The sequence below is a fragment of the Mytilus californianus genome, unplaced genomic scaffold (genome assembly GCF_021869535.1).
Source record: "Mytilus californianus isolate M0D057914Y unplaced genomic scaffold, xbMytCali1.0.p SCAF_1, whole genome shotgun sequence".
Lineage (NCBI taxonomy): Eukaryota > Metazoa > Mollusca > Bivalvia > Mytilida > Mytilidae > Mytilus > Mytilus californianus.
Genome location: NW_026262581.1, coordinates 24,683,293 through 24,709,432, shown reverse-complemented (window position 1 = coordinate 24,709,432; position 26,140 = coordinate 24,683,293). Strand labels below are relative to the sequence as shown.

The 26,140-nt window shown below is 33.3% G+C and overlaps 1 protein-coding gene across 1 annotated transcript; it reads right to left on the bottom strand.

Annotated features, from left to right (window-relative positions):
* Positions 1-822: 822 nt before the first annotated feature.
* LOC127717735 (protocadherin-like protein) lies at positions 823-15,411 on the bottom strand. Its single transcript, XM_052223545.1, has 5 exons — positions 15,399-15,411; positions 13,744-14,655; positions 10,869-11,088; positions 2,000-2,329; positions 823-868 (listed from the first exon to the last, which is right to left on the bottom strand). The coding sequence occupies exons 1-5, from the start codon at positions 15,409-15,411 to the stop codon at positions 823-825; spliced, it is 1,521 nt and encodes a 506-aa protein (XP_052079505.1).
* Between the last annotated feature and the right edge of the window lie 10,729 nt (positions 15,412-26,140).

Sequence of the window (26,140 nt, the reverse complement as noted above, 5' to 3'; positions counted from 1 at the left end):
ACCGTAAGGCGACACAACAATAATGGTCGTCCATATGTGAATTATGATCTGCTGACCCTTCCGAAGCAGATAAAATTACCCCCGTTTTTTCTGTGGGGTTCCTTTTGCTTAGTCTTTAGTTTTCTTTGTTGTGTTTTGTATACTGTTGCTTGTCTTTTTGGTCGTATTACGGTTTTTTTTTTGCCATGGCGTTGTCAGTTTATCATCGACTTTGAGATTGAATATCCCTTTGGTATCTTCTGCCATTCTTTTCCAGATATGTCTTGTTTGCCTTTATAGTTAAGGATGTTCGCTCCTCTTGTTTATGAATTTTTGCCAGCTATTCGGAATCCTCTGGTTTTGTTCATGTAGTGTCATTAAAGATTTTGCCTACTAACCCTATATTTTCTTTCCATAAGTTGATTACATATAGTTTAAAATGCCATCTTTGAAAATCTTACAAAATCCTTGTTATTTTTCATCGTTTTTGAAAGAAAAAAGGTGCCATTGTTAAATGTATGAAAAATCTAAAGAGAATTATTTCCCGCCAAATTTTTAATGTCCTATATCTCGAAAACAAGCACACAGACCCTACATTTTTTCTGCTTTTTTAGTTTCTTTATTTATATACTATCAATTTATAACAGTCTTTTAGAACAGAGTAGCGAACATCCTTAAGCAATATTGCAAAACTGTCTTAAATGTGTAAATCCATAATAATTAATATCACCATAGAAGAAATCCACTTACATTTAGTAAAAAGTTTTGATGACCCATCAAATCTAAAAAAGACAAAGAGTCATTAGCAAATACTTATTTGTTCTAGTAGTTTCAGTGTAATAACTACGTTAATTTATCAATCTCAAAGAACATACTGATATTTATTCCTCTTATTAATGAAGCATACTAATTTCAATATTAATATGTCAATTTATCTGTTTCCCAAGGATGTCATAACGAACTTTAAAGATTTGCATAAATTTTATCTTTATAAAAAAAAAAGCCGCATGACGTTTTACCCAACTATTTTATTCATATATGAACTTCAAAAATGAGAAACGTTTCTTATCTTTGATATGGGATTGATGTTGAAATATCTTGTGTGTTTCAAGATTGTGTACTTCCAGTTAGTCGTTAATCGGAGAGTTAAACACAACATTGAGATAAAATAAAATCAAAGTCAATTTAATCCTCAATTCGAATTTTCTGGTTTACGACTTGACGGAAATAATATCATACGTAATCTTGCAAAGTTGAACTATTTAATATTTCTGTTAAAAAAAAAAATCTAATGTAAAAATTGTCCAATCAACCATATGTTTATCCGTCTTGCAAATTCTGTTCAACCATGATTAAATCATGATGGACCGAAGCGCCACTTATTCATGAAGGTCCATCTGAACAGGTGCATACTAGTATAACTACTTCAGTAATCATGACAACGTACCTCAATTATTTAGGGGACAAATATTGACAATAGGCGGGTTTCAATGCTTGTGGCTTTTTTTGACAGGCTATATTAATAATAATGACGCTACTTTGTAATGTACGCCATGAGTCATCTAATAATCAGACTCATCAGTACATGGCACTCAATTCAAGTTGCAGTTGAAAGGCCAAATCAGTTACAAAATTGAAGATCATTGAAAACCAGAACTCTAATAAAGTTGTGCAAAATCTGACTATCGCCATCTATACATGGGGAAAGAATACTTAGTGTATCGTATGATTTGTACATTATGACCAGTAAACTTACAGAAAATCCCAGTACTAATGATATTTTTTATCAGAACAGAATCACCGACTACTGGGATGACGGTGACGAAGTTATTTCATTTCATACTCGTCAATTGCAATGGGTATGCTATATATAATCCTGAAAGCGTAAGAGATTCTACTGATGACAACACATATCAGCGTTATAGATAATTTAAGTCTTCGTCTTACTTCTTAACATTAATGATCAACGCATTGTCATGACAAACATTAAACAGTACAATTTTCTATACGTATTTCATACCCGTCTGAACTTTCTCTGGTGCAATAGAAATATAATGTCAAAATGATTGCTAATAATATCAGGCTGAAGATGATGGTCAACACGACAGCTATTCCTACATCTGTCTGGAACCAAGACGGTGGTGATGACTCTTCCTTCTTGTATGGACTAACCGAATTTACAGGAAAGGTATCGAATGATTTAGATTCGAGAGGGTATGCTGGTGTACCATCATCTGATCGACGAAGGACTTTTAAAATGTCGTTTTGTGTTAAGAATGATTTTTCGTTCTGAATCCCTTCTATAGTATCTGTTGATCGATCTTTGACAACGTATACTAATGATTTAGATCTAAAGTAAAGATGAAAGGAATGGAAATATTACTGTATGTAGTATATATAAATTGCCATTAACTTATAAAATTGTTATATTGATAAATTTTAAGATATTTCGCTATTCATGGTTGTACATTAGTTTCGTTTGTTGATTTACTCGAGCGTTTGATTTTTGCAGGTTTTATGAACTTCCCCTTTTTGAATTTACCTTTGAGTTCAGTATTTTTATTAATACTCTTTCATTTTTATTTGGTCAACTCGTAAAACAAAGTACATTAACACTCAACATAACATCTAATAAGCTCATTCAAAATTTACTACACTAAAGTCGATATAAGCAATTTCATATTAATATTCAGTTCTATTCATGGTCATTAAGTCACATGACTTGAATGTACAGGGTTGTAAAGGTTACTATCTGCGGGGCCAGACAAAAGTTACTTCAAGTCAGACGACAAATAATAAACGAACATAATCCGTTACAAACCACATTGTATACCAGTAGAGTTATTAATTAATGGCATTTAATCTGTATACATAAAGATATGTCGAAATGTCAGAAAAACGAATTTTACTGTTACATTTTCACCCTTGTATGTGTTGCTAAAGTTACCTTTTTAAATTCTAAGATTGATTAAACAGTGTAATATTCCAAAAACGTATTATGAAGAACAATATTACATTCTATGGAACGCCATAGCTGTCTTATGTGTCTTTTTTATTGCTTTTCTATTATACGAAGGTGCTTTTCTATTATACGATGGTGGTTTTCTATTATACGAAGGTGGTTTTCTATTATACGATGGTGCTTTTCTATTATACGAAGGTGCTTTTCTATTATACGAAGGTGCTTTTCTATTATACGATGGTGCTTTTCTATTATACGAAGGTGCTTTTCTATTATACGATGGTGGTTTTCTATTATACGAAGGTGCTTTTCTATTATACGAAGGTGGTTTTCTATTATACGAAGGTGCTTTTCTATTAAACGATGGTGGTTTTCTATTATACGAAGGTGCTTTTCTATTATACGAAGGCGCTTTTCTATTATACGATGGTGCTTTTCTATTATACGATGGTGCTTTTGTATTATACGAAGGTGCTTTTCTATTATACGATGGTGCTTTTTTATTATAATAAGGTGCTTTTTTATTATGTGATGGTGGTTCCTGTGATTAACCGGAAGTGTGGAGTTTATTTGAAAAAAGGGACTGTGGATTCATTATTATTCGTTGGATACCAATTTTCGTCCTTTACCCACGAAAATTGGTACTCAGGAAAATAAATGAATCCACATGCAGTGCCATACCGCAAGGGGAAAGTTGGGTTTAGTTTGGAGGTTATTACTCCTAGGTTTTTTTTTCTTTAAAAATTTTCCATTGATTTTTTCTAATTTATATATAAAAGCAACAAAAACTAATATGGAAGGAGAAACACACCAAACAGGATGTGTAGATTAATATATATAACAGATTAACTAAATATTGTGCAACAGCATGTTATTGCACAATAGCAAAAAATCTGCTATTAATTTTTTGGTGTTTTTTTTATATACTAGTATGCTAAATGTGACCATCTTGTTAGATTTTAGATATCAGGCTATACTATGGAAATTCAATGTACCATTTCAATTTTCTATAAAGATATTTTACCTCAAATAACATTGATTTGTGTCAAAACCTGTGTTATGTCAACCTTTAATATTGTGTCCAGGGATTGACCTCTGAGCTCGTATCAGACTGTGCTGGGCGAAGCACTTTGTTTGTATTGTATTTACTTTCATTGCATCAGAGTTTGATTAGAGTTAATGACAGTTGAACAAGAACTACTTGTTGTATTAAAAAATATGTTGTTCAAATATCAAAATGAAATAGTTAGTTCAACATTTTAAGTAGATTTTGTATCGCTTAATGGAGTCAAAAAGCGAGACATAGGTATGCTGTTTCCGGCGGCGTCAACAATGTATTAGTTTGTGATTAGGTCTAGTTTATGGTGAAGCACTAGTGATAAGTTAAAGATATTTGGTATGCAGTTGTATTAGTATTGACACATCTCATTACCATGGAGATTATTGGCCATGCCCCCTCAGTGATGGTCTATTGACTCTGAAATTATTCCTAGGAATCATATATTAGTTTGTGATTAGGTCAATTATTGGGGAACCAATAGTGGTAAGTTAATGATACTTGGTAAGCAGTTGTATAAGCATTGGCATATCTTATTTCCATGGAGATTATTTGGCCCGTCCCCTCAGTCATTGTCTATTGACTGAATTTTTTGTTTAGTTTTTATGGAGCCTGCGACTTTTGTCACAGAAAGCTCGACATATGGATAGTGATCCGGCGGCGTTAGCTAACTTCTTAAAAGCTTTATATTTTAGGTGGAAGACCTGGATTGTTCATACTTTGTATATAGATGCTCAATGATACTAAGTTTCCGTCTGTCACATGGCCAATGTCCTTGACCTCATTTTCATGGTTCAGTGACTGCTTGAAAAAAAAGTTATGATTTTTTGTAATGTTAATTACTCTCTTATTATGAGTAACAGGATAACTTTATTTGGTATGTGCGTACCTTGTAAGGTCCTCATGCCAGTCGGACAGTTTTCACTTGACCTCAACCTCATTTCATGGATCAGTGAACAAGGTTAAGTTTCGGTGGTGAATTCTTTATCACAGATACTTTAAGCAGTAGGTCCAGTATTTTTGGCGTATGGAATGATTGTAAGGTGTACATGTCCATCTGGCAGGTGTCATCTGACCTTGATCTCATTTTCATGGTTCAGTGGTTATAGTTAAGCTTTTTTGTTTTGGTTATTTTTTCTTATACTATAAGCAATAGGTCAACTATATTTAGTGTATGGAATAATTGTAAGGTGTACATGTATTTCTTGTTTGGTTTATATTACCTTTACCTGATTTTTATACTCATGTTTATGTGATAGTTAGGCTTTCTATTTAGGACTATCAACATATTATCAATGTTTAGTAAAGAAGGCGAGACATTTCAGTATGTGCACTCTTGTCATGTATTAGTTTGTGATTAGGTCAGTTTATGGGGAACCACTAATGGTAAGTTAATGATAATAGGTATGCAGTTGTATAAGCATTGGCATTTGTCATTTCCATGGAGATTATTTGGCCCCGCCCCCTCAGTCATGGTCTATTGACTTTGAATTTTTTGCTTAATTTCAATGTATTTGTTTGTGATTAGGTCAGTTTATGGGGAACCACTAGTGGTAAGTTAATGACAATTGGTATGCAGTTGTATAAGCATTGGCATATGTCATTTCCATGGAGATTATTTGGCCCCGCCCCTCAGTCATGGTCTATTGACCTAAACTTTTGCTTAGTTTTCATACATTAGTTTGTGATTAGGTTGGTTTATCGGGAACCACTAGTGGTAGGTCAATGATATTTGGTATGCAGTTGTCTTAACATTTGAACACCTCATTACCACAAAGATTATTTGACCTTGCCCCCTCAGTTATGGTTTATTGACTTTGAAATTTTGCTTAGTTTACATGTATTAGTTTGTGTTTAAGTTTGTTTAAAGGGAATTATGATAAGTCAATGGTATTTGGTAATAGCATTGGCACATCTCATTTCCATGGAGATTGTTTAGCCATGTACCTTCAGTCATGGTTCATTGACTTTGAATATTTGCAAAACTTGCATGTTAAAGTGTTGCTATTTTGATTTCAACATATGCATTATAAAAATTACCAAAAAGGGAGACATATCTCTATGATAACAGTTTATTTATTTTAGTAAACCTGACTGGAGGAATTTCAGTAGAAAAAATCTATTTAATTTGAATTTTCTGTGTTTGATATCTTCATACCATGACTCTAAGTTTTAAAAAGGTATCTGGGGGGGGGGGGGGGGGGACATGCCCTCCAGACCCTCTTAGAAAATTTTTCGCATTTGGCCCTCAACAGTGATACTACTAAAAAAAACTGAGAACATTCAAATATTACTGATAGACTCACTTTAGATAAACACATCTGCGTTATAGATGAGCATCACCACACAAGTTGGAGACTGTTCTTAGTGTAAGAACGGTAGAAGATGCCTTGAAATGAAATTTAGCTCAAGTTCAAGATAGGTGATACTCCTATATAGCCAAATTTAATCACTGGAAAGCATTTTCGCAAATATTAGCATTGATTTCATTGCATTAAAATGCTTTTAACCCAAGTCTAATAGTAAAAATAAGTACATTCAGCTACATACTAGTACCTCGGACAGTTTCGAAAAGTACATGTTCGCTAAAGCTTGCCGACACATTTTTTTAAAATCAATGGACTTGTGTACTCCCGCAATACTTGTGACACAGTAAAACCTGTCTTAACCGAACCGATTACAGTTAGTTGAAGTAGAGACATATAAAACAAGAGATTGGAAAGTCTGAATATTATACAATATAAAATTGAAGAGGTTTCGGTCTGGAACATTTGATGACAAAATGAAGTTTTCATATTATCATGACAATATTTTGAAACTTACTAAATAACAAAGTATTGAGGGGCATGTGTTGATTTTTGATACTTCTTTTACAACTTCTGTGATCGGTATATTTAGATATCTTGTTAAGATTTTGAAAAATTAAGGAATATTTCTGAAAACTTAACTACTTTCTTTCTTTATATATGAATCTTATACATGTTATATTCTTATCAAAGCATGTGGCTGCAATATTTCTCGAGATTTCACAAAGTTGCTTATCTCTAGTATTATATGTCTCTGGTTGAAGTACTTTTTAATTTGGCAAATTGTAAGACCAATAACTTAATATTCAGGACACAATTAATGATTTTCAGTTCAAACACAAACATTTTAGTATTTGTTCATTATAATTTCATTTAGCTGAACCATGTAGCCAACCCTTATATATAAAAAAAAAGATAAAACAGGGAATGGCAATAATTCGATATAAAACATCAAACAGCACCAACACCACCAATCAAGCCATCAAAATAGAGACATTCAGCGACAACACAACAAAAAAACGGAAAATGTACAGAAGGTAGAGAGAAGTCCCGACTTGGTACAGGCACTCTGGCAAAACTTGGCAGTGGTGGGGTTGAACCATGTTTATGGGTACACTAACCTTGCCCCTCAATCTACTCGACTTCCTATCATGATTCGAATAACGCGCAGCATAAAGACTTGCACAATACAATTGTCAACTCAGCGTCCATATAAGTTAGAGAAATTGGTTATAATAAATACTAAAATAGTTAGAGGATATACAGATCTGTACATTGTACATGTACTACCTCTACACAAAATGATACAGTTACATATAACCAATATACCACTTTAAAGCTTGAAGTTGTTGAAAAGTCATGGGGTTTTATGAGATTAAGTATATAAAGAAGTTATGCAGTTATCAATTTACGTTCAAGATATGAAGGCAATTTAGTAAATTACAAATAAGTTTAAATAACCAGTTTAGTTATTTCTTTCAATGACTTCCAAACATTCAAGATAATAATCTATTCCAAAGTTAGTATTGCTTCTTATCAATTGTCGAGTTAAATCCAGCCTGCATTGATCACTTATCATGTGTGCAAGGGGTCCAAATATTGGTCTCTCGCCCTCTTCTACATCATTTTGATCCACATAGCCTTCAATTCCATAATCTTGCAAATTTGCTTCTCCTTCGGTAATTCCTACGGCATTTTAAAGTTGACCTGAAGTCCACAAGCTCAATGGAGATGAATTAACAGTGCGTAGTCTATGACCAGCCCATGCCTCTGCCCAAAATTGCAGCTTCCCGTTTATTTCGTCCATGAAAACAAAGTGGAGAGCAGCTAAGTTTGTCAGTTTTAGTGGGTCTAGATAACATTCATCTTCCATGAAATAAAATAAGTTGTAAAAGTAACTAAGCACTACACATCTCTCCATAGTCTCTCAATCCGTTGATTATGAGTGTTTTTTCCCGTTACCATACTGTTTGGGCCTTTTTGAATCAACATGTAGTTTGCCACAGAAACATTTTCCAATCCTTTGTCAGACCTAACTTTATTGGGTATCCCATACTTTGCAACACCGGAGAAGAAACAATCCAAAACTGTTCTTGATGTGTTGTTGTCGGTACATTTTAAAAATGTTATCAATCGACTAAACCCGTCAATGCCACCTACAATAACAAATCTCCACCGGACAAGTTTATGATGTGTATCTATGTGCCAGAGGTGATTTTGGACCCATTACATTATAAACACGCCTATGAAGCCTACCAGTACGTCTCGCCTGTACACCGGCGGTATCTAATCGATGCATACACTCCCTCAGTCTCCATCTCTGTACTCTTATGCCTTTTAATAGAAGCATCTGTTGCAATAGTGTTTCGCCACACGATGGAAACTCTTTCATTATTTGTCCAAGTGTCAAGTCTAAATCACTGTCATCAATTTGTGTAAAATTCATTTTACTTAATCCGAACTGTGACATTCTTCGGTGAATGGTGCTTTCAGACACGGACAACAATTTAGAAATGTCGGATACTTTAAATCCATTTTCCAGAACATTTTTAGAACAGACTTTGGAATATCAAATTTCGGAGGGCCGCATTCAGAGTTTATTTTATTAGGGGCAGACGTTCCATATTTTACACATTCAGTTCTTAACTTCATCATATCTGCCCTACTAGATACACCTAATATTTCCATTTCATGTTGTCGAAAGCCTACAACGCTCTCAAAGTTTGGAAATGCCTGCTGCAAGTTTAATTTCTGTAAAACGTTTAACATTTTAGTATTCACAGCCATGGCCGCCATGTTGGTTCGGTGAGATTCAAATACACGCCACGCTTCCGGTTAATCACGGGAACCACCATCACATAATAAAAAAGCACCTTATTATAATAAAAAAGCACCATCGTATAATAGAAAAGCACCTTCGTATAATACAAAAGCACCATCGTATAATACAAAAGCACCATCGTATAATAGAAAAGCACCTTCGTATAATAGAAAACCACCATTGTATAATAGAAAAGCACCTTCGTATAATAGAAAAGCACCTTCGTATAATAGAAAAGCACCTTCGTATAATAGAAAAGCACCATCGTATAATAGAAAAGCACCTTCGTATAATAGAAAAGCACCATCGTATAATAGAAAAGCACCTTCGTATAATAGAAAAGCACCTTCGTATAATAGAAAACCACCATCGTATAATAGAAAAGCACCTTCGTATAATAGAAAACCACCATCGTATAATAGAAAAGCACCTTCGTATAATAGAAAAGCAATAAAAAAGACACATAAGACAGCAATGGCGTTCCATAACATTCCTTTTTTATGTTTAAATATACGAAAATCTTACCCTGTTGACAACAGTTTTCGTCTGCCCACGACAGTATCTTCATCTATTATGTCCCATATCCCAACTCGATTGTCTAGAGGAAATAATGCTTGCAATGCATACTTTAGCATATTCCTGAGAAAAAAAGAACATATTGAACATAAAAACCGAATACGTTTTATCTTTAAAGTTGTTTGACCGATATGAAGAACGGGAAATTTGGATTGATACAGGAACATATGTCATAATTAAAAGGGGCATAATATTTTTGCCTTCCAACAACCCTTACTCAAAATAAGATGTCGCATGAGCTTAAAAGTGGAAGAGAACATGTATTATTGGTGTGGAAGAGAAAATATTATTGGTATTGACACATTCTCTCTTCCACTTTCAAGCTCATGCGACATCTGTTTTTGAGTAAGGGTTGTTCGTTTCAACAAATTCAAAAAGGGGAAATTCATAAAAGTTGAAAAAATCAAACGCTATCAATCAACGGAACAAAAACTATTTTTTTAGGCATATTATTTAGTTTTATATAAAGAATTTGCCTAAACAAATAGTTTTCCACTTGTTCCGTTGATTGATAGCGTTTGATTTTTTCAATTTTTATGAATTTCCCCTTTTTGAATTTGCCTTGGAGTTTTTTGTTCTACATTTTTACAGCATTCCTATTCCCTTCATTGTGTAATATGAAAAAGGAATATGTGTTGTACCTTCATGGAGTTGATCTACTAGTCATCGCTATACAAATTGAAGCATATTTTTTGTTAATTCATGTACTTAACATTTACTGAATGTAAATGCAAAATTATGTATCCAACTAAGGTTTCAATATTTAAAAAGAAAGTTGACATGTATATTTGATCTATATTCTGTCTTTGAAATAGGAATGCATTATCCTTTTTTTATTTTGTAGATAACTGTATCTTTTTTTTGTTTCGTAATGAAACGCCTGGATTAACTAATTACATTAAAGAACACTTTTTATATTCAGACCTTTGCGCCCTGACTGTAGTAACTGGAACTACATGCTCTATTACCACCATATGTTGGTTTGGAATCAATGTATCTACACGGATTATACCAGCAGCACTTTTCCATGTATCATTCGTCTTTGTCTGAGCTATACCCCACATAACATATCGAGTATCCCTGAATAAAAAGTTTTCATTCTGTACATACAAATCACCCCCATCCGGGTGGATGTCAAACACACCTCCTTTATTCATGGTCAAAAACCTTATTGGGTCTGCTAATGACTGGTATATTCCGAAATCATGAGGTGTGAATGTTGTTAAACTGTCCCCATTATGTGCATTTACAGCACATTCCAATGAAAAATAAGTAGCAGGTTTATCTTCGTATGGTTTTGTATCCTTTACATCTATAATATTAACCACTACTTCAGCTGTTGCAGTCCTTGAAGGATAACCTGCATCCTCAGCAAATACAGTTAATGCTAGATCAGAAATCATTTCATAGTCCGGTATAATTTTAAGTACAAGAATAGATTTCTGATTATTCATCTCAAATAGAGCATTAGCCAGCGGATCTGCTGGGTCAATGGTCAATGTAATATTTCCATTTTCATTAATGTCGTCATCTGTTACTGAAAAGATTACTACAGGCAAACCCACCGGACTATTTTCTACCACTGAAATTTCTCTATATGGCATTAAAAACCAAGGATTGTTATCATTTATGTCGTCAATTATAACATGAACTAATTTATGATAGTTTGTTTTATTATTTATGCTGTCTACGATGAATATGGTTAAAAAGTACTCATCAGCATCCTCTCTGTCGAAAAACTTCTCTGTCCTTAATATTCCGCTAGCCTGTTCGATTGAAAATAAATCAACACTGTCTCCACCTATTAAACTAAAATATGCTTGGCCTTGTTGCCCATGAATATTATCCGGAAGTACTTTGCCAACATACGTTCCTATTGAAACATTTTCTGGTATCCTGAATTCAAAATGAGATCCTTGATTGATTACTGAAGGATAAATAGCTATATTTACTTTAGCCGTCGCACTTAGCCTAGGATATCCGTTATCAGCTGCTTTAATTACAATTTTGTGAAAATCTGCTGCCATATGAAGAAAAGCATTTGTCTTTATTTCTCCGGTGGTTATATTTATCAAAAAGAAATTATCTTCATTCCCATCAATTATAAAGAAATCAATTTTCGAATTTAAATCTTTATCGGAATCTGTTGCGTTAACTTTTGCAATCACTGCTCCTGCTGCAATAAATCTATCAATTTTAACATCATAAATCGCGCGCGATAATATTGGGTTGTTGTCATTAACATCAACTACAGTTACAACTAATGTTGTTGTTGATGTTTTAGATGGGACACCACCATCTTTGGCAATTATTTTCATATTATACGTTTCGTTTTGTTCTCTGTCAATTTTTTCAGATATATAAATATGACCCTTTTGCAAATGTATTCCAAAATTTATATCATCATTCCCAGATTCTATTGAATATGTCACCTTGCCATTTAAATCAAGATCAGGGTCATCTGCTTTTAGTTGATAGATGATGTCTCCAATATTAACATCTTCCATAACATCAACATAATAAACAGGTTGTCGAAAACGAGGTTTATGGTTGTTTATATCGTTGACCTTAATCATAACCTTAGCTCTACTACTACGTCTTGGACTACCGTTGTCAGTAACTACAACTGACAATACATAACCCTTCTGTACTGAAGCGTTAAGAGAGTTGTTAACGGATATTATTCCTGAAGATGAGTTAATGGAAAATGAATCTAAATTTTCACCGGCAACAATGTCATATTCTAATTCAGCGTTTTCATTTATATCATAATCTACAGCCTCGACCTTTCCTACCAAGGAATCTGTCTTTGCATCTTCGTCAACAAGGAAGATGTAAGCAGCGTTTGAAAAGAAAGGCGAATTATCATTGACATCCAACACGTCAATTTCAATTGTCAAAATCTCATATAAATTTCTGTTATATCTGTTAACGCATTTGATATTCAACGTATGACGTTTCATATTTTCTCTGTCCAAATTTCCAGATATAATTATTTCCCCAGTATTAACGTCCGTTGAAAAATATTTTGCGTCATTTAAACTTTGTAATATGTACTCTAAATCTCCAGGGACGTTCCAGGTCCCTTCCGTTGCCCCACTTAAAGTGGCATCGACGTCGTAAACTGTAGTTCCAACAGTTATACCTTCACTAATATTTATTTTTACGCTCGTTTCGTAAAGTTTAGGCGATTTATAAACCGGAGCAACGTCAACTGTTACTAAAATGGACGATGACCTCGGAGGACTCCCTTGATCCTTGACCTCTAACCCAATTATGTAGTTATTAATGGTTTCGTAATCAAGTGGACTATTTACGACAATGTTAGTGTTGTTTAATCGGAATCCGTTTCCAGTATTTCCAGATATAATGCTATACATCAAATTGGCATTTTCTGCAATATCTTTATCATCACATTGTATTTTCGTTACTATGGTACCACTAGTCTCGTTTTCATGTACATTTGCTGAAATGAAATGTTGCTGACAAAATGGATCATTGTCATTTATATCAGACACGGTAATCGCCACAACTGTTGATGTTTGGTCGCCTGCCCCATTGTCAGCTTCTACTGTTAAGTTATATTCCGGAACGTTTTCACGGTCCACACGTCTACCCAGTATTATGTTTCCTGATTTACTATCAATAGTAAAAGAACCATCATTCCCGTCTGTTATTTGATAATGCATATGCGCATCTTTATCCGGATCTTCCGCCTGAACTGCCAAAATATAAGCACCAAGAGGGGCATTTTCAGGTATTGTATATCTAAAAGGATTGCCAGTTACAAAAGTGATTGGAAATTCATCAAAGTCCTTTACAAGCACGACAACTGTTGTGGTTCCGGTTAAGGACGGTTTGCCTTTATCATGCGCGATGATTGTTAAGGTATAATCTGTAATAGCTTCAGCATCTAATGCTTTGTTTAAAATAAGTTCCCCATTTGTTGATATGGTAAAAGTATTTCCGATGTTCCCAGATTCGACGGAGTATTCAATATCTGCATTAATTCCATCATCGTCATCCTTTGCTGAAATCTGACCTATGCTTGTTTTTATTGGAATATTTTCAACAACTGAAAATTCGTAGAAATTGTTATCGAATGTTGGTATATTATCGTTAGAATCCTTAACGCGAATATTGACAGAACCTGTAGATGAAAGTTTTGAAATGTTATCCGTAAGTTGCAATGTAAGCGTGTATGAAGGTGTCTGTTCTCGATCAAGTTTGGAGATCAAATAAATGTCACCTGATACATCATTTATACCAAATATTCCATCACTGTTGCCAGATTTGATAGCAAATCTCATAAACTGGTATTTGGACGTAGATTTAACGACATATATCACATTTCCTATCTTTTCATCTTCATTAATATCTAATGTTTTTGGTAACTGCAAAAATTTAGGTTCTCCAATGACATTGACCTCGATATGAACTGGACTTTTCTTTGGTGGAATCCCACCATCGAAAACAATAACCTCCAAGTTGTAGGCAGGTTTACTTAATACTTTAGCCACAACTATGCGACCTTGTGAGTCGATTGTAAAATCTAAATTGGTATTGCCTTTGTTAATAGCATATGCCAAATCACCATTTGGTCCCACATCTGAATCGGAACATTTTAACTTGTAAACCAAATCTCCAATGATAGAAGATGAAGGTACCTCTACGCTTGCAACTGTTTTACACAAGGGACCTTCTTCGTTTACATCATCAATCACTACTGTCAAAGTTGTTGTTCCTGTTTGTTTCGCGTTTTTTGATTGGTCGATCGCATGAATTTCAACAAGATATGAACCAGTAGTTTCGCGGTCTAAGGTAGTCACTGGTCGGATTATTCCACTGTCATTGTCTATGGTAAAAAGGTCTGAATGAGTAGATATAGAATAAATAATGGTCCCATCTTCGCCGTGATCTTCGTCCTTAGCCTGTACTTGTGTTATCGATGTTCCTGTTGCAAATAAGATAATACATGAAAACAAGATGTAAGAAAATGGTATTAACTGTTTAACGACAATCAAAATATGTTTCTATTTAAGTCATACAGCTCCTAACGTTTATACATATTTATACATTCCTACCTTTCAAATGTTTGGGTTTGAGATTTCCTGATGAAGAAAATCCAGAAAAGCGCTTCGAACGCATACAACTTATTAACAAAAATTATAATTTCTGTTCCGAAAAAAAAAGATCTTCATGTCGTTCATATTTATCCACTGCAATAGCGTAGACTTTTTCAATAAATTTTCTATCGTTATTTTACTTTCTCAAAACTTTAATTTAACCTTTTGTACAGAATACAAAATGACGTCACCACAAATGTAAATGTTGTCACATCACAAGTGGTAGATGTTCTTAAACAATTTATTTTTAGGATTAATACCTCCGATTTGTATCTAAATTTATAACGCGTACGTAATATATTTGGAATTAAAGTCATCTTTCTTTTACAAATTTGAAGAGTTTTTGAGTTCATTGGGACACACAGTAATGTATAAGAAGACATACAGTGAAACCTGTTTTAAGACCACTCAAGGGAGAGAAAAAAAGGGGTTTCATGAGACGGTTGGTCTTTTAATACAGATTTGATCTATATGAAATGCACTACAGAGGGATCTAAAACTAATGGGCCTAAAACACAGGTTTTGCTTAATACAGGTGGTCTCTTAAGCAGCTTTGACTGTATAATAATACCATGTATTTCCATTTTATACATGAATTGACCTAAAAAATAATCATTTAAATGTAAAAAGGTATACATATATAAATGAAAATATCCCCATAAGACAATAGGTTTTGGTTCCTTACCATATGCATTTTCTAATACTAAAAACTATACTCGGTAAAAAAAAATCTGTCATTCACTGTTTTGATAATAGACAGAGAAAATGGTCAGAGAAAAATTATCATTGATTAACTTAATTTTCATTTAATATTAATATAATTGCTTGCCTGGAGTAATATTTTCTAGAACAGAAACGGTATAGGATTGGCGAACAAACGTTGGAGGGAATTCATTGACGCCTATAACGCTGACCAAAACGCTGGCTGTTGTCACCAAAGGTTTGTTGCCGCCGTCACTTGCGACAACAGTTAGAAAACACGATTGTTTACGTTCATAATCGAGTTGGCTATCGGTTGAAATTTTTCCTGAGTTCTTATCAACTGACATTCGACAGCCGTCGTCCATATTTCCATCTAAAATAAGAAAAGAAAATCCTAAATAATATAGGTACCCTACCATAACATATATAAGTTTGATTTTGTCCGAAATTTAATTTACAAGTCTAACTAAGGAATAAATAACCTCAATGCTCTTCAACTTCGTATTTTATTTGGCCTTTTTAACTTTTTTTATTCAAGTGTCACTGTTGAGCCTTTTGTAAATGACACGCGCGTCTGGCGTACAAAATTTTAATCCTGGTATCCATTATCATTTTTAATGTTAAGGAAATATGTACCATAATTGACAATGTTATAGCTAAAATATATTTTTTTTTCCATGAAAAACTGCGGAAAAAATATATTATACTGTTACAACAAGTTAATTTCGGGAAAAAAAAGAACTAGCGTGACATTTCATTATTCTCAAAATGCAATATGGTATGGATATGTGTACTCGAATCGTAAGAATGTTAAACTTCGTGAAGCCTTGATTCTATTGCTACTTGTAATACTTGCTTATACATCTGTTTTCTGGGACTTCTAATTCGGAAGTCTTATTTTGCAATTATCATATACACATCATAGTGACGCATTTAATTTACAATATACCTATTTGAAAGAGAAACATACTGAATTTACATTTTTAGAAGCAATTTATTTCCTGTGATATGGAAAGCTGGGAGCAATTTCATAAGAAAAACTTAGTACATAAATAGTATATATAATGTCTCTTTTGTAAACAAAAGTTTTAACGAATATTTAAACAGTATAATTTCGACTATTCATGTCATTTTCTCGTCATAAACGACATGTGTTTCTGTTACGAGCCTTTTTAGCTATGCTCAATGCCAAGAGTCTGAAAAAGCTCTGTCGTCTCGAGGTAAGGTGGTAGCCTATCTCTGTCAGGTCAAAACAAATACATTTGTAATGTTGTAATGGTATTTTCTGCTTTTCAACTTAGCATGTGGTATTAAGGAATGAGAGCTACAATTTGTAGGTTCGGACTCAGATAAATGTAATCGGATGTTGTGACAATTATTTCTGAGCGCAGCTACCTTGTGACCTAGGACGTTAAAATCGTCAATGAGTCGATCTTATAGAAAGTGTTATTCACATCCATATCACATAATGCAATGTTTTCGTCATGAATGAGCATGTTATAATATATCTGGCAATGGGTGTAATTTTAATCCATCAATTATATTATTTGAAATGCTGTACACACATAAAGATAATAACAAGAGCGTCATAGTTATCATTACCTAGTATTGAGTATGATATCTTTTTGTTCCTGCCTTCGTCGATATCAGTAGCACGGACACTGAGCAGGACGGAATTTATTTTAGTATCTTCAGGCCAAACAGAAGAGTATATTTCCTTTAAAAAATAATTAAAAAACATCAAGAAAATACTAGAATAACACAATGGAATTTATTATGTTTTTTGTGGGTCGTTAATTGTAAACTATCTAAGGATGTGCTGACATTGATTTATAGAACGGAAAAATACCATACAATTTTAAACAAGCAACATCAGTCCCTTCTATGATTGCAGACGAACTTGAGGCATGTATTATAATTGAGATTCGAAAACTGAAAGATTTCGATTTTTTTCATTAAGCATATCATTACAAAAATCTTTTTTTTTACCTGAGAAAACACTGGATAATTATCATTTTCGTCCGTAATCTTTATAGAAATTTCACCAAATATTTTCTCCGATATCATGTTTGATGAATGTGCAGATACAGCCAATTTGTATTGGTCTTTGTCTTCTCGGTCAAGCTCTGGACTAGCAACAATTATTTTTCCTTGAATGTAAACAAACAATTTAACTCAAAATAAATCATAAAAACCATTTAGACACTTAAGACACTTAAGAAATTAACCAACTCATCTTTGGGTATTTTCATTACTGATAATGCCGAATGTCAAGAATGTGTCCATAGTACACGGATGCCCCACTCGCACTATCATTTTCTATGTTCAGTGGACCGTGAAATTGGGATAAAAACTCTAATTTGGCTTTAATATTAGAAATATCATATCATAGGAAACATGTGTACTAAGTTTCAAGTTGATTGGACTTCAACTTCACCAAAAACTACCTTGACCAAAAACTTGAACCAAAAACTTTAACCTGAAGCGGGACAGACGGACGAACGGACGCACAGACCGAAAAACATAATGCCCCTAAGTTGGACATAAAAACCATGCTCCTATTTTAGGTGTATTGAAAATAATAATATAACATCTGTAGCCGTTGTATGATAATACATATAGATTCTTACATTGATACCAGTGGATTATCGGATTTATCCAATCGAGATAGTTAAATTATCAATTTTAAAGTCTGAGCCTTGGCGAGGACTTTAAAATTTATAATTTAACTATCGAGATTGGATAAATCCGATAATTCACGAGTAACTATGTAAGAATCTGTTTCTCTAATGATTAAAAAATACATTTTCATTTTTTGTTAAACCAAAACCCCCTTCGAGTGCCTTCCACATTTCACAAAAGTGTCAATTTCATTAACACCTGTTAGCATATTTTGAGCTGATAAAGGTTATGACCCTTAAATTCATCCAATTATCTTCTGAGATCACCGGCAACCACACGTTGGTTAATTTTTTTTTATACAATGAGTGCAGAAAGGTATAAATTGTCATAGAATTAGAGAAATATAGATTCTTACATTGATACCAATGGATTATCGGATTTATCCAATCGAGATAGTTAAATTATCAATTTTAAAGTCTGAGCCTTGGCGAGGACTTTAAAATTTATAATCTAACTATCGAGATTGGATAAATCCGATAATTCACGAGTAACTATGTAAGAATCTGTTTCTCTAATGATTAAAAAATACATTTTCATTTTTTGTTAAACCAAAACCCCCTTCGAGTGCCTTCCACATTTCACAAAGTTGTCAATTTCATTAACACCTGTTAGCATATTTTGAGCTGATAAAGGTTATGACCCTTAAATTCATCCAATTATCTTATGAGATCACCGGCAACCACACGTTGCTTAAATTTTTTGTATACCATGAGTGCAGAAAGGTATAAATTGTCAAAGAATTAGAGAAACGGATTTCTCTAATTCTATGGAAATTTATCCCTTTCCGAACCCATTGTATAAAAAAATTTAATCAACGTGTGGTTGCCAGTGATCTCAGAAGATGATTGGATGAGTTTAAGGGTCACAACCTTTCTCAGCTCACTGGATGCATCAAAATATGCTAACAGGTGTTAATGAAATTGACAACTTTATGGAAAGTGGAAGGCACTCGAAGGGGATTTTAGTTTAGCAAAAAAGGAAAATTAATTTTTTTATCATTAGAGAAACAGATTCTTACATAGTTACTCATGGATTATCGGATTTATCCAATCTCGATAGTTAAATTATAAATTTTAAAGTCCTCGCCAAGGCTCGGACTTTAAAATTGATAATTTAACTATCTCGATTGGATAAATCCGATAATCCACTGGTATCAATGTAAGAATCTACATATATCGACACAAAGAAGTATATCGACCGCAGACTAGTTTATCATAAGTGTGGAAAAAGTATGTTCCATGCCTGCCTTATTCAAATACTTATTGAGCGTCTTTGTATTGTCTTACTAAGATGTTATTAATGACACACCACAGAATGACAAAGCCAATTTGCTGTCTTGGTAACGTTAGACTGTGTGTCACAATCATGCAGAATTTTCTGATTTGGAACTAAGTTTTACCGTAATATCATGGCAGGTATTCTACACTTATTACACCGTTCAGGTTCGACATGGCTCTTTAAAACTGCATTGCGTAAATGTTTATGTACTATTGAAAGAAAATATCTATCTATTATTCATTATTTATTTATTTTTTCCGGTTGTGTTGCCATGTTTCTATAACCATGGACTGACTCCATTAGGTTTTAATTGCAGAAATATAAGGCATTCAAAGAAGTTATCATTGAGGAACAATACACACATTTATTTGATACTTATATACCATACCAGTATCTGTTTCAATGGTAAATGCTTTTGTCATGTCTTCGATGGCATATTTTATTTTAGAATGTTTTGTACCAGGTCTGTCGTCATCTATAGCAGTCACCATGGCAACAAAAGTCCCAACGTCTGAATTTTCAGGAATCGCTGTAAATGATTTTAAACTTAATTACGTAATCACTCCTTATAAATAATCATTTGATTAACTCTTTACTGTGAATTAAACAAAATCAAAAGTGAAATGTTGTATAAAAGATTAATATATTAATACCTTTAATATATATATATACCATGTTTATATTTTTTCGTTTGGGCTTGTATTATATTTTCCTTCGGGTTTATATGATCCGTTCATCCTACTTCGACTCTTTAAAATTCAAGTCTAATCTAAATTGAGGTAAATTATATGGCCTTCCAAATACTGTTTCGATCCCTAACATCACTGAAGAGACATTAATTGTCGAAATCCGGATATGGTGTAAAAATTTTTAAACCTTATGTTTGCGGTATACCATCGTCTCCGCAAGTTTATTGTTTTGTTTGGTATTAAATTAATAATTAAGATCCATGTTACATCTCGTGATCAATTTATTTGGCAATCGTCAATGGCAGCCAGCAGGGTTTAAGAACATCAGTTGTTCGACCTAGTCAAATTAGTCAAATGCGATTTGTTAAAATATACTTTTCACTTTTTTTGGTCTTTTGGAAAATGTTGTTTGTGCTGTATTTTAACCCCTCTACCAAGAAATTTGTTTTACATGCACACGTATAAAAATTGCGGTTTTTACAGCGGATGACCGTGAGGTCATTCCGGTGTATTGCTATCGCCTAGATTTCCATTACGTAACATTCGTTTTGGGTTTTTAACCGATCTATAAACATGATGAATACGTAGACATCATCAAGTGCAAACTAACATTCTTGATCGCTTGTTATAAATTCATTTCTTCAATGAATACTCATCAAATACTTTTTAAAGAAGATAAATTAATGATATTAAAATGTATATACATATAAGTAAAAAATCATTAATATCCATGCACACGTATGCGGAAGAATATCTCAAGAACGTTTGCAATCTCAAGGAACGATAACTCTGCATGGATGATTAAACATTTTTTGCGGGAAAATACGAATGCCTACTCAAATCCATTCTATTAGAAAAATCGAATTATTACAGAAGAGTGTCCACCATGCACTTGCACTGCACTATCATTAATATAGGAGAATAGAATGATATACAAATGCATGAAAATTATATATACATGTAACTGTAATATACAAGTATTGATATAATATATAACAATAAACCAGAGTATACTGATTTGTATCACTACAATATAATAGTCATTACGATGAGGTTGAATTCCCTGTAATGAATTTATCATCAACGCACGAACATGTCCCAGAAAAAAATTATATCTGTACATTAACCTCACTTTCAGGTATAGAGATGTGATTTTTTCTCTGAGACAAGTGCTTGTCGGACCATCCACAAGAAGTTGCGGTCATCCGATGTTCAGTACTTCAGTACTTTGATTATCCAACGCAATCATAGGTTTGAACGTTGTTTTCAATTTAGACATGTTACCATTTATTTGTAATACTTTACTTGGAATAGATTTTGAACTAGTAACACAATATTCATAACAATATAAATATAAACAATCGACAATTGCACGGACGAAAGATGTAATCAATTGATTGAGTGTTGGTTGCTTAACGTCCAGTGGCAACTAGTTGATACATGCTCAGGATAATGTAATAAACTGAATATAAACATCTTTTGATGGAATATTTGTACTCTTAAAACATTACACCTTGTATAAGTATGGTACAGTATGATTAGTTGAAAGCCTGTATATTTTTTTTTTCGTTCTCCGCAAATAATAGAAAAAACAAAGAATATGGGGTATCCATTCATGACACGCAATCAGTACATGCACAGCAAAAAACACACAAAAGCAAAGAATCAGCGCTTTTATTGCTGGTCTTCATCTCAAAGTCAGCGAGGCCTTCAGCACGGAGCAAGTTTAAGACGGCCCCAAGCATGATTCACGACCTTCAGTGAATATGCCTCAAATTACATATTGTGTCGTAGTACCTTATAAAATGAATATTCCTTTTTTACCGACGCGAGCTTCTTCTTGCCAGACCAAGATGGAACGTTCGGGTCATTATTTACATTTTCTGTACTACATAATTAATAACAAAAATTGATGAAAAAGTTTCGATTACATGTAAACAAATACATGTATATCAGATGACAGCATGGTAGGAAACGTAATTTTCTAAAAGGTAGAAGAAATATTCGATACATGTTTGGGTTTTAGTGCATTTTGCAACAATCACTGCCTATATTCATCGTTTTTTCTTCTTCTTGAGAATCTTAACGCATTAAAATAATTTTTGTACTTACACACTGTATATGTTCCATTATTTGCAGGATGCCAGAGCGGCTTATGATCGTCAACATCCTCAACAAATATATTGATATGCACAAACGTATCAAGCCGAGGGACACCATGATCGCGGACCTCAACCTCTACTGTCCAGAAATTGTCTTCTTTGTCGGTATCTATTTCTTTTATGAGTTTTAATTCTCCATGATCTTCCATAGAAAATTTGGTACCATCACCTATTAAAGAAACAACCATTTTTCCCAATGCAATATCTCACAATTTGAATTTATAAATTTAAGAACTGCGAATTAAAAAAAAAAAGATGCTGTGTGGTTTATGTAATCCATGATAAATTTGCACCGACATGGCAGTAACCGGTGAAGTTGGTTGGGTGCACGCAAAGGAACGACGATGGTATAAGATATTGGAACACGCTTGTATATATGGACGACACTCGTGTATTACTTGGGACTACGAAAGGTGAACGAATAATTGGTCATCTGAAGTGAAAAACATTATGGCGTTTATAGGATTGGAGAACAATTTTTTTTTTTACAAAAAACACATGTGATTTACTTGTGTGCAAAACAGTACTAAAAGATAAATGCTCCGCAGACTGGAAGAAAGGTTTAGCGAACTTTCCGAAACTTCAAACATACAGACTCTGAATACAGCTGTGAACATTACATAGAACTTAATCTTAACCGTAGCGAAAGATCAATATTAGGCATTCTTCCACTCAGGTTTGAAACTCGTCGTTTTGTAGGTGAAGCAGAAGATGACCGATTGTGTAAAATGTGTGATGATAACTGTGTGGAAAACAAATTCCATTACCTCATAAACTGTAATTTTTATAACAATCTACGAGTTCAAACTTTCTCACAAACTGAAAATTTGTATATTCTATCAAAAGATGAACAGTTTAAATATTTACTATGTCAACATCCGAGAAAAACTGCTAAATATCTATTGCAAGCTTTCAGTAAGAGAAAAAACTTTTTTATGAACATTTTCGATAAAATTGATTTTATTTTGTTCGTCGTACCATTGACATTAATGTTTAAAGTGACTTATCGGGCCCAAAGGGTCGGGTGCTATAATTATTTTTTTTAAATTTTCACTGTATTTATATACAATTTTGTGAAAAACATATGTCACTATAATAGATAATTTAGTTAGTTAGTTAGTTAGTTAGTTAGTTAGTTAGTTAGTTAGTTAAGTTGTGCTTTCAAGGAAAGTAAGTAATCAACTCCAAATAAAAATCGCATAATCAATAAAAAGGTTAAGTCAAGCTTGATTCATACTCCTAATGTTTTTTTATCAGGAGTCTTTGGCATCTCTTTCCATATCACTGCCCCAGATTAAATGTACGAAAACTTATGGTTTTTGTGCGGTTCGTCATAGAAATTGTCAACGACCAATCCTGATAAACATTCGAACGCAACTAAAATAATATTAGTGTACGTCAGACAAAATTAATGAAAAACAGGAGATATTGTAAGATTGCCAATGGGTCAACTACCCATAAAGACTGATTTTAAAGATTATAAATATGTAAACAGTTACATGTCATCGTACGGCTTCCGACAATGAGAAAATCCCATACTGTATAGTAAGTTGTAAAAGGCACCTTGTATCATTCATGTGAAAGTTAACAATTCAAAAGAATAAAACAACGCCCCGATTTATACAACAACAATTAATGAAAAACAAATATGGCAGACAGCCACTCTTGTCACAGTATAATACACAGAAATTCAGTATACAGTTGTGGAATAAGCATCATTGTGACGTAAGAATTGGATCATACAGTGATCACTGAATAATCTTGTGAACATTTTATGGGACATATTTTACAATTAAAATTTCAACATTAAAGTCAATTTTCCTCCTGATATATATAAAAAATAGTCAAAAGTTCAAACGAATCTATGTTTAAAGATATAAACTACCCTTACATACAACATTGATCTGGGTTTTGTTTATTTATAAAGTGAAAATACATTGAAAATGAAATATTTTGAACAAAATTAGGCCATAACTTCAAACTTTCTCAATAAAATGTGTTTTGGTGCCTCAAGACAAATTGAATGATCAATTGACACCTTTGTTGTTTTTATTCCAGTCATATGAACAGTCTCTATCATGCTCTTCTAGACTTTATGTAAATTGTTTTTAAAAAGTTTTATGGACATCATCATGATTTGGTTGAAGAAACAATCTCTTCTGCTTTTCCTCACCAAATGACCCTTATCAACGAATTTTTACTTTCCACGAGCAACATTCCATTAATTCCGAAGCAAGTGAGTTCACCCTCGGTTTTTGTTGGGTTTTATGTTGCTCAATATTTAGTTTTCTTTGTACAATAGTATTTTTTTTCTGTTGCTTTTCTTTGCGTTATTTTTTTTTATAATGGCCATGTCGTTCTCGGTCTGTTTTTCTTTGACTTCCGATTTTTATTACCCCTTGATTTGTTCTCCTATTTTTCAACGCAGCAAACATCTATCATTAGATTCAAAGGAATTCTTAGAACACATCAATAATACTTATGATTACCTTTATATAGCTTGTATGTCAGGTGTTGAGATTCTTTGTCTTTACAATCCAGTTGTATCAATGAAGAACCAACTTGTTTAATTTCAGTCATTTTCACAGTGTAAATTTGTGAGGAACATTCCTTGAACATAAAACATGAAAAGGATAACAGGAAGTACAAAACATATTGGGCAGAACAACAGATACAACCAACAAGCAACACCAGACTTCTCCAAGACAGCAGACGAGGATAGTATATCAAAATTCAATTTACTGGTATTAAATTTAGCACTCGGACAAAATTTCTAAATGTTATAGTTTGACTCTTTATCCTAGCGTCAAAAGTTTTTCTACATGTTTAATTTTCTTTACTCAAATGCATGTATCAAGTCAGGAACATGATAGTTGTTTTCCAGTCATTCCTTTGGTTAATATAGACGAGCGTTTGGTTTTGTCAGTTTTTATGGACTTCCCTTATATAATTTACCTTGGAGTTTGGTATTTTTGTTATTACATTTTGAATAGTGAAGTTTATTTGAATTTGTTTATACCGTTAATAGCATTAAGAATTAAGCGTCTTTATCTAGAGCTTTGTGAAGGAAAACTATAATCACAACTTAATATCTTAATGATAACAAAATATCATTACAATCATACATTACACAAGGGCATGTGTCTCATAATTTTGATTACTTTTATTTAGTAATTTCTAATAAGAGAACTATAAGTGCGTTTGTAAACAAAGTGGGAAGCTCACTGTTTTATTTCATTTCAAGGAAGTAACTGTACAAAGAGTTCCTAATGGAAATCATAGAATGTGATTTTATGTATACAACAATGAAACAGCAACCAAACGCACTAAAGAAACCAACAACGAAACAGTAATCAAACGCACTAAAGAAACCAACAATGAAACAGCAACCAAACGCACTACAGAAACCAACAATGAAACAGCAACCAAACGCACTAAAGAAACCAACAATGAAACAGCAACCAAACGCACTAAAGAAACCAACAATGAAACAGCAACCAAACGCACTAAAGAAACCAACAATGAAACAGCAACCAAACGCACTAAAGAAACCAACAATGAAACAGCAACCAAACGCACTAAAGAAACCAACAATGAAACAGCAACCAAACACCACAAAGAAACATTCAACAATTATGAGTTGCATGCCAATTGCAAACTGCACTCCCTTCGTTACTTTAAACTGACGAAATACTCCTTGCTAAATGGGTATAAAAGTTCAAACTATCGTCGAACAAAATAAAGAGTGTGACAGAACTGAAAATCAATTACATTGTACAATTCATCCTAATAGAATTCTA

Excerpts from the sequence above, each read along its gene's own strand:
- LOC127717735 (XM_052223545.1), bottom strand. Across the intron at positions 11,089-13,743 it reads TCCAATAAAAACAAGCATAG|CATTAACTGTATTTGCTGAG; the intron begins GTCAGATTTCAG and ends TTTCTGATCTAG. Across the intron at positions 2,330-10,868 it reads TCATTAGCAGACCCAATAAG|ATCTAAATCATTAGTATACG; the intron begins GTTTTTGACCAT and ends TCTTTACTTTAG.